The sequence below is a fragment of the Tupaia chinensis genome, unplaced genomic scaffold, assembly GCF_000334495.1.
Source record: "Tupaia chinensis unplaced genomic scaffold, TupChi_1.0 Scaffold147282_1, whole genome shotgun sequence".
Lineage (NCBI taxonomy): Eukaryota > Metazoa > Chordata > Mammalia > Scandentia > Tupaiidae > Tupaia > Tupaia belangeri.
The window spans coordinates 2841101-2850763 of NW_006207133.1; the positions used below are offsets into that span (position 1 = coordinate 2841101).

At 50.2% G+C, this 9663-nt stretch overlaps 1 protein-coding gene across 1 annotated transcript in view; it reads right to left on the bottom strand.

Moving 5' to 3' along the window:
- C1QL2 (complement C1q like 2) overlaps positions 1-9414 on the bottom strand; it is an 18660-nt gene extending 9246 nt beyond the window's left edge. Inside the window, 5 exon segments of the mRNA XM_027768710.1 lie at positions 4711-4727; positions 6128-6247; positions 8058-8150; positions 8488-8575; positions 9323-9414. Coding sequence (XP_027624511.1) covers positions 4711-4727; positions 6128-6247; positions 8058-8150; positions 8488-8575; positions 9323-9414 — 410 coding nt within the window.
- Between the last annotated feature and the right edge of the window lie 249 nt (positions 9415-9663).

Below are 9663 nucleotides of genomic sequence, written 5' to 3' on the forward strand. Positions count from 1 at the left end.
TTCCCTTCCTCTGTTCTCTCTCCTTTCCTTTCTTCTCTTTTCTTTATTTGTTTATTATTTGTTCATTTACTATCTCAATAAGAATTTTTAAAGTTTTTTAAGTTTTTTTTTTCAAAATAGAGAGTGCATGAGCATACACAAGAGGGAGAAAGAAGGAGAGAGAGAGAGGAAGAGAGAGAAAGAGAGAAGCACCCTTGACATTGCAGCACCTGTCATGCCACAGTCCCCTTTCTCTGGCCAGCATCCTAGCCACACATGCACACACCCAGCTTGTTTTCAGTCTGACCTGGGGACCCAAACTCAGAGTCAGTCATGTGGTTTCCAACTCTGCAGTTCATTTTGCTTCTGACTGTACAACCAGGCTGGACCACAATAGGAATTTCATGGAGTGCCAGTCACAAGGAGAGTGCCAGGCTGGGCTGGGAGGCATGAAGAGAATGTCCCTGCTAAAGAGATTATGGTTTAGTGGAGGAGCAAGACTAGTACATAAGAAGTACCTAAGCAGCCATGTGAGATATCTATTTACACAGTGTAGACAAGGCGGAGAGACAAGAAGAGCTTGCTTAAAGCAAGTCATCTTGGCCACAGCACATGAGGAAGCCTACCCGAGACAGAGGAGTCAGAGCAAAACCTTAAAGGACAGGTGAAATTTGAACTTGTGAGAGGGCTGGGTGCATAGCAGAAGTGGGGCCATCCGTGTGGTGTCTCGTGCACAGTGAAGAGGCTGGTCCATGCAGAGCAGAGGGATTGTTCAGGGCTGGCATGGATGGTATATTGAATGCTCCATCTTCCCCAGCAAGCCTTCTTCCATGGCGCACCCCCTGAAAATATGAGGGGACTTCAAAAAGTTTGTGAGAAAATGGAATTAAAGTACAAGTTTATTTGGGTCCAAAAAATACTGAAATTCATTTTAATAAAATGCATCTTACATGAAAGTTTTGAAGACTTGTCATATTTACTGCTCTGACACCCCCCCCCCCTTTTCCCCTTTTGCATCACTTTTGGACTTTTTGGAGATACTACAGTGAGCCTTGTCCTGGCCTCTCTTTATATACTCAGCTCCAGCCCCCTCAGTCTTACACACGTGTCTATTGTGCTACCGCTCTGGAAAGAGAGATAAAGGAAAGACTGTCGACACTGTGCTGGGCAGTGGGTTAGGTAGGCTGAGGGTCCCACCGCGCTCCCCACCCCGCTCTTTCAGGTGGCAACTGGTGCCCCATGGTTGAGGGCTGGAGAGTGGACAAGACTAAGCTCACAGGCTCCTGCTGTTCTGAGAGTCTAGGCCACCGTGACCCGAGGCCATTACCACTTTCAGCTCTAGTCCTAAGATGCTCACAGCTGAAAGGGGGTGGGAAGAGATAATCAGACAGCCCTCCACAGTGGCCAATGAGGAAGCATCAGCCAGACCCATTAACAAAGAAGCTACAGCAACACATTTGAGTCAAGAGGGTCAGCCAGCCCCAGAAAGTCCTTGCCTGGTCATCTCAGAGCCTGTGACTAGAGCCCTAATTGCCTGTCCTCTGAGGAGCTGGCCCTGGTGAGGTCTTAGAGCTGTGCATCTCTTGCCATCCCTGGGTCTGCTTTCTTGGAGGCCCAAGTCCCCCACGACATTCTCCACTGCAAAAGACAGCTGTCTCAGAAACCCAGGGTGACAGTGAGCAAGGCTCTCCTCCCTCCCTGAGCCAGCCTGTTCCCACACCATGCCAGCCAGAGAAGCAAGCATTCGAGTTGTGCTGGCCGCCCCGGAGTCCTCCAGCAGGCACAGTGGTGCAGTTCAGTCACTCACCCTGGCAGCAAGTATGTATGGAGTGCCCACTATGTGCAAGAGACAGAGGATCCAGCTGAAAGCAGACACTCTGTCCCTTCCCTCGCTGCTGGGGAGACTAGCCAGAGTATTTTCAACCTTTTCCTTTGCCTTCATGGTAACTTCTACAACATGCACTTTGCCTCACAAACTACCTGTGCCAGTGACTCACATGGCAAGGGCCCTTGCAACACTCTGTCTTCCCCAGTGATTCCCCTCTAAGGCTCATGTTTTGGTCTCCTCATCCCACAGGGCTGGCTCTGGAATTGGCCACTCCACATGCATGTGTGAGATACAGCAAAACAGGCTCAGTGCCATGTGCATTTCCTCCTGGGCAGCATAGCAAGCCACCAAGGGCCCCCGAGGTCACCAAAAGGGAGTGGCTACTTGTTTAGGGGTTGTTTTTATTTTTGGCATCTTGTTAATAAAGCAAGTTTCCATGTTCTGATAACATACAAATGGGTTGCTGAGGGAAGCAGACTTCTGACTCAGAAGCTCGTCTGAGACCACATAGATTTCCCCTAGAGGGAGACTAGGCTCTTTGCTCATGCAGAGGGAGACCTTGACCAAGGAATAGGGCTCAGACTCACATTGTGCCAGCATCAACCAGGCTGCCCCATGCCAGAATCCAAAGATACTGGCAGGGCAGGCAGTTCAAGTAAGACAGTGGCATAGTGTGCAGGGACCTCATTTATCTCTGCACGCCTGGAACGCGTGAGTATGCCACCATCCTCACCTTGTCACCACCCTCTGGTATCCTAGGACCACTTGGTGGGATAAAGAAGGGGTAAAGGGCAGTGAGTACAGCTAAACCTCACCTACACAGTGCAAAAATGCCCCTGTTCATCTACCAAAACGCCATCACACCAGCGTCTGTCCCCAGGCCTACCTCGGCCTGCCCCAGCAGGCCTGCCACTGTCCATGTTGCTAATGGCTGTGGCTGCCGGACTTCCGTGGCAGGAAGGAATCAGGTTTCTGAAATCCAAGAGTCAGCTCTTGTTCCCAGGCTTTGATGTGAGGCCATAGCTCTATGTGAAAGCTTCAGACACTTCCTACATGCTCTGCCCTCCCAGCTCCCCCTGAAAAGAGACCTCCTCGTTGGGAGAACCAGAGGCTGGGTTGCTAAGAACTGTTCTTGCCTTTCTGATGCCCTATTTCCTACCTCTTGGCTCTCTAAGTGCCCACACTGACACACACATACATGCACACACACAAACATCTCCTGTGAAACTTGGTTGTAACGAGGCAATAACCAACCATCTCAAACAGTCTGTATTCCTTCAGTCAGGAGAGTTTGAAATCAAGCAGAAGACTAAAAATGCAACTTTGATGACATCAGAAGGGCTTCCTCCCAAATGAACTCTAACCATACTTTTTGTTTTCCTGTTTTGTAAAGTATTCAGAAGGGGCATGTGAACCTGGCAGATTCATTAAGAGGACCAACAGCTCTGTGGGGACAGCCACCCAGCAGGCCTCATTTGGGGTCAGCAAGGACTAGAAAAATCCTCCAGGGGTCAGCAGGTGGTTAAGGCAGTTGGGTCCCACATGGCCTACTAAGTGGTTCAAGTCCCAGACCCAGCAGCTTAAAAAACGTGCCAAGCCCATGTGTGTGTGCCCAAAATCCTGAGAAGAGAATAAAGGAGAAGGGATTGCGGAGTGGCCATCCCCCTAGGGAGGTGATTGCTTTCTCTCTCCCCATAAGTATGCACACCCTACTGCAAACAAACAAATAAACAAAAATCTCTAGCCCTTCCCCTCCACCAATAATGGTCAACCTCCATTGGAGTCACTCTTGGGAACAATGCAGCAATTCCCAAAGGGTTTCCATCCTGGAAAGGAAAACAAAATCTTGGTAAAAATTGGTTTTAAAAACTCTAGATCAGAAATATTTTGTCCATTTGTTATTACAATAATGAACTTTTCAGAACATTGACCATGCCAAGCTATTGTGCTACTTTTCCTTGCCAGATTTTTAAATTTGTTGTTTAATGAGTTAGAGAGGGAGAAGGAGAGAAAGAGAAAGAAAGAAAGAAAGAAAGAAAGAAAGAGAGAGAGAAAGAAAGAAAGAAAGAAAGAAAGAAAGAGAGAGAGAAAGAAAGAAAGAAAGAAAGAAAGAAAGAGAGAGAGAAAGAAAGAAAGAAAGAAAGAAAGAAAGAGAGAGAGAAAGAAAGAAAGAAAGAAAGAAAGAAAGAGAGAGAGAAAGAAAGAAAGAAAGAAAGAAAGAAAGAAAAAAGAAAGAGAGAGAGAGAGAAAGAAAGAAAGAAAAGGGAAGGAAGGAAGAAAGCAAGAGAGAGACAGGTGGTTTTGACAGGGTCTCCCTATGTCACAATCCTCCTGCCCCAGCCTCTGCTTACATGGGATTACTGGTGTGCTCTACCTCATCTATTCTGTTTAGGTTGGCCCAGAAACTAAACCTAGGCCTCCCATGTGGCCCCAGCCTCTTGCTGCATGTACCAGAGTAGCTAGGCTTTATCCAGATTTTATGTACTAATAGAGCATGGATTTTTAGAACATTCTTACTTGAGTTCCAAGCTTAGCTCTGTCACTGACTGGTTGTGTTGCCTAGAGCAAGTTTCTTAATTTGTTTGTGCCACTGTCTCCTCATCTATGAAATGGGGATAATAGTAGTAGCTACTTCAAAGGGTTGTCATGAAATTAAGTGAATTAATACATGAATACTCTTAGAAGAGTGCCTGGCATGTGACAAGTCCTAGAAAATGATTGCCTAAGACTAATAGCAGGGACACCATTATCTATGAAGCCCATTCTCGGATGTTCTAGGTGAAGGCTTTGTCTCCAGAAGGCCCCCACAGAAGTACATTTCTAGAGCATGCTTTGAGAGGCAGAAGCCCTTTAGAAATGTGTACTTCAGTATGCGGCTCCCCCACTGACGGAAGCACACTCACCTCCCACTGCCCTCTTCCTGCAAGTGCGGGCCGAGCAAGGGTCTGCTAAGCCTCTCCACATCTCATTTGAGCTTTGCTTAACTCAGGGACCAGGGAGGGGTGAAGTGAGAAAGACCAGGGACATTCTCTTTCTCCTAGGGCACGGCTCCAAGAGGTCTTGGTCAACTCCAGTCCCAGGCCACTCAGACAATCCTCAAGTCCCAAGTGGAGACACCTCTCCTCCCCACCTCCTCCTCTTTGTAGTAAACGCAAAAATGGAGTCACAGCTCTAGGTTGTCAGTTCAATGACCCTCCTTGGAAGAGGGGGCGCCCCTAGAGGCCAAAGTAGTTTTCTCACCAGAACCACCCAGGAGGATGGGACCAGTGAGGACAATTCAGGTTAAACACTTTCAAATGGAGTTGGCCATCATGGTTCCTTCCCCACCTGCCACACTCTAGCCTCCAATCTCTCAGCTCCATGTCCTCTCATTCCAGGCTTATACACCTTCCCCACCCTCCAAAATCCCAAACCATCCCTGTCAGCCTTTGTGCCATAGGGCAGAGCCATTCTCTGAGAGATGACCACGGCTATCTAATGTGAATACCCCGGGGCCAACAGGTGGTGTGATGGCTAAGGGCACTGGACTCCCACATGGCTGATGTAGTTCAAGTCCTGGTGCTTTCTCACTTCCCCTCTCTCTCTCACTCTGTTCCTCTCTGGTCAAATGGAAAGAAAGAAAGAAAGAGAGAGAAAGAGAGAGAGAGAGAGAGAGAAAGAAAGGAAGAAAGGAAGGAAGGAAGGAAGGAAGGAAGGAAGGAAGGAAGGAAGGAAGGAAGGAAGGAAGGAAGGAAGCTAAATAAAATAATTCTTTGGAAAAAAAAAAAGCAACAAACAATACAAATACCCCTAGGGAAGGCAACCTATTCAGTCACTCACCTCTTAGTTTGAACTAGTATGAAAGAGGCTTTCTGATGGTAAAAGATGCTCTGTTGCAGCCTAGGAGCTGAGTTCCAGGGCTTGGCAAAGGTACACAAGGGAAGGCCGTGTGTGACATAAAATAAGGACGGACCTTGGCACCACAGATGGCTCAGATGCTGACCTCTTACTGCAGGGCAGCACCCTCTCTGAGCCTGAGCTCCCTCCCCTGTCAAACTGAGGCAATAGTACAGCCTCTTAGGGTGTGGGAAGGAGCACATGAGACTGTGTAGTCAATGTGCCCGGCACTCAATGGCACTAGGGCATTTTCGTTCCCTCTGCCCTTCTCTCTCACAGTGAGAGAAGCCATATGATGGCAGGAAAGGAGAATGGGGCCAAAGCCCAAGACAGGTATCATGCTAGGAGATTTATCCTCATCGGAGTGGCCTGGTGGCTCATGGAGAAGAGGGAAGATGTGGAATGCAGAGGGCCTCTCCACCTCCAAACGCCCACAGCAGGCACCTGGGGGAGGGATATGGGCTGCAAAGCCCTGGGGTAGCCCTCCTCTTGCCCTTGCCTCTTCCCGCTCTCCGTCTGGGGATGCTTTGCCTTGTCCTCCAGGCTGGCAGTCGGCAAAGCCATCTACATGCAGGAAGGTGAGCCAGCTGGCTGAGCGTGGTCCGTGTTGACACAAACACGGGAAGGGTCTGCAGGAAACATGGGGCCTCTGTCCCCAAGAGCAGCAGCGAGGGAGCTGCAGGGCTGGGCTTTGCTGGAATGACACCAGAGACGTGTGGGGAATGTAAGCAGGCTCAGCCTGGGGCTACCAATGCCAAGTGAGGCCAGCCGGCCAGCAGGGAGGGGCGGCACACCAGCCACTCCAGCTGGCTGTCCTCCCAGGGGACCCTTGCTCCATGTGCCCATCTGGGTCCCAGAGCAAGGAGGAAGAGGCAAGTCTGCCATGTGCTGGGGGCTTTATTCACCTCCGTGGACTTGTCCCACACCCCATAGGGAGTGGACCATTCAGGCACTCTGTGAACTTGGATGGAGAGGAAAGGCATCTTATTGTCACTAACATCAGGAAGGGAAGCCAGGAACCACATGGAGTGTTAGCAATGCATGCCACTTGGTCGCCTGGGAGGAGCACAGGTACTTCATGGCCTGGGACAATAATTACAGATACATGACGTGCAGCCATGTGACAGGTAGACCCTCAATAGTCTGCTTAACAGGATGAATTAGTAAAAAGCACTTGGGTTGCCAGAGCACAAATTTGTGTTTAAAAATTGTTTACTTGCCAGGGGGCTTATGCACTTGTCAGAGAGAGAGAGAAAGGCAAAGGCAGAGAGAAAGAAAGAGAAAGCAGCCGCCAGTGGGGCATGGTCATGCCTCAGTCGCTCCTCCATTTCTCCATCCTGTCATGATTTGGGGTATGCACACACACGTGCCTAGAGTAAAGTATTTTGATAACCATTTTTTGAAAATAGCTTTCCTTTGTATCCTTGTGCATTTTATTTTATGCATATGAAAGAATCATTCAGAGGAGGGGTCCATGACTTCAATAGATAAAAGAGGCTGCTAGCACCAAAAAAAAAAAACGGTCAAGGATTTGTGCCTTGGAGTGCAGAGTTGCTGAGCCAAGCCTGCAGCGAGCTATGTGACCTTGGACATACAGCTTACCTCCTTGTGGCTCAGTTGCCTCATCTATAAAATGGGGATAATAATATCCATAACATGCTGCTCAGAGGGTTACATGTGATGAAAGCCTTGACACATGGCAAATGCACACGTGGGGGCTGCTGCATCACCCTGCTCCCTCCTCCCCTCCCCGGGCACTGGGAGCTTCCTAGCCCACCTGCATCAGACAAACTCCCCCAGAGAAACAGAACCACAGGAGGGATCCATTACGAGATTTGTTGCAGGGGCTGGCGGGGCATGTCTGGAACCCACAGTGCAGGTGCAGGCAGGTTGGCACTCAGCTGCAGCTGCAGTCCACAGCGGAGTCTCTCCTCATGGAAGCCTCCGCTCTGCTCTTAAGGCCTTTCCACTGATTGGTTCAGGCCCACCCAGATTATCAAGAGCCATCTCCTTGTCTCCTGTATTTTAGGTCAACAAATCACACATTATTCACGTCTACAAGATACTCCTAGATTTGCATCTGGTTGAGTAGCTGGGGACTGTAGCCTCTCTAAGACCATCAGACCATCCAAGGACAGGACAGTGCGGTCCTGGAGGCTTGGAGGGGGGGGTTATGGGGAATGTGTCTCCTCAATTAACTCCCCCCCGTGCTCCATCTTTCCCAAGCCTTTCCCTGGGCCCTGCCCCCCTTGCCTCTCTTGTAGGATGTCTGGACCCTCCGGTGTGCACACAGTGACGACGTGGTCCTCTGGTTGAGAAGACACGGAAGAGAAGCCTGTGGATACAGGTACATCGAGACCATGTCACAGGATACCTGCTGAGCCCGAGGGCCTCCAGGGTCCTCACAGGAGGCTCGCTGGGGGCCAGCATAAGCAGCACGTGGCCTGTGTCCTTGTGGGGTTTCTACCTGGGGGTGGCAGACAAGGGGAGGTGCAAAGACCCTCCCAAGTTCAGCTCAGGTGCAGTGATCACCCAGCAAGCCAAGGGCCTCTTCAGGAGGGAACCTGGGGAGGGGTCTGCTAGGCTTGTCTGGCACACTCTGGGTCAGAATCTCAATTCTAATTGCCAAGTGGGCATCATCCTACCAGGGACCCTTGGCTAGGGACTTTCTGAAGATGCAGATGTGTTGTGGATCTCACTGACCTAAATCGGAGGAGCTCCTGTCAGGCTGTGTTTCTCCGTCAGCCCCTGCCCAGGAAAGGGAAGTGGGAAGCCCTGAGTCTGTCCCGGGCCCTGTGAACTACTGTGGACGCTGGTGCGGCCGCGTCCCGGTCTCTCTGCGCCAGCACAGTGCATACAGACTTCTGCAGGCTGTCCCCATAGTCCCTGGCTCTAAGCACAGTGAGGCAATGCCAATTCCTGCTTGGAGTTCAAGCTGGAAGAGGCCCCATGGGTGCAGCCCCTGACAAGTCCTTTGTGCCGAGCCCCCTGGTGGCAGCAGGCGGTTATTACTGTCTGATCTTTTCCTGCCCAGGTTCATCTCAGCTAGGACACAGCCGTGAGAAGGGTTGGCCTGGACAGTCAGAGAAAGGCTCCCAGAGAAAAGGGGCCATCTAGTCTGGGTTTTATAAGCCAGAGGATAAAAAGGAATGGCTGTGCCGGCCTCAAAAATCCACGCAAAGGCATGGGCCTCAGGGAGAGGGGATACTGAACCCCACAGGCCAGTGAAACAGGAAAGGCAGAGGGGAGGGAGGCCACTTCAGGTTGGTAGAACTAACGCAGGTGTGAGGAAGGGCACGGAGAGGCTGTCAGCAGGGCTGAAAGTGGGAACAAGCCTTTGTCAAATCCTGGGTCGATCTGGGCCCTCATTAATTGGGAGACTGGAGCGCCAGGTCCTCTAAAGACAGAGGACATTTTTGTTCTAAAGGATTCCTGCTAGGTCCCTGTTTTTGTGACTCATAAAGTGTCCTTCCGGCAGAAAGAACCCCAGCTCACCAGGAACAGAGGGGCTCCTGGGAGCTGACAGACCTGGGCAGGACCTCCACCCACACCAAGCACAGGCCGGTAGCAGACATGAGGAGGGCCTCCACTCCAACATCTTCCCAGAGAGGGATGGATCAGAGACTCTGAGTTTCATACCTTTCTACAAAGTCATCACAGTCTGACAGTACGAAGGGAAGCAGGTGAGGTGGGTACAAGGTGTACATACTGCCCTTTGGGGTCACTGCCATATGGCCTGAGTTTTCTTATGTAATCTTCATAAACATCCCTCCTAAAATATGTGGTTAGCCTCATTTTACAGTTAAAATAAAATGAAGCTCAGAGAGGTTAAACAACTTCCCTAAGGTCACACAGCAGCTAATTAGCACCAGAAGTATTTGAACCCAGTGGTATGAGGAGCATTCACAGGCTTTTGGCTGCATTCCACTGGTGCCTGGACATGAGAAGCAACTTTGCAATGTCACCCACACAGCCCCTTG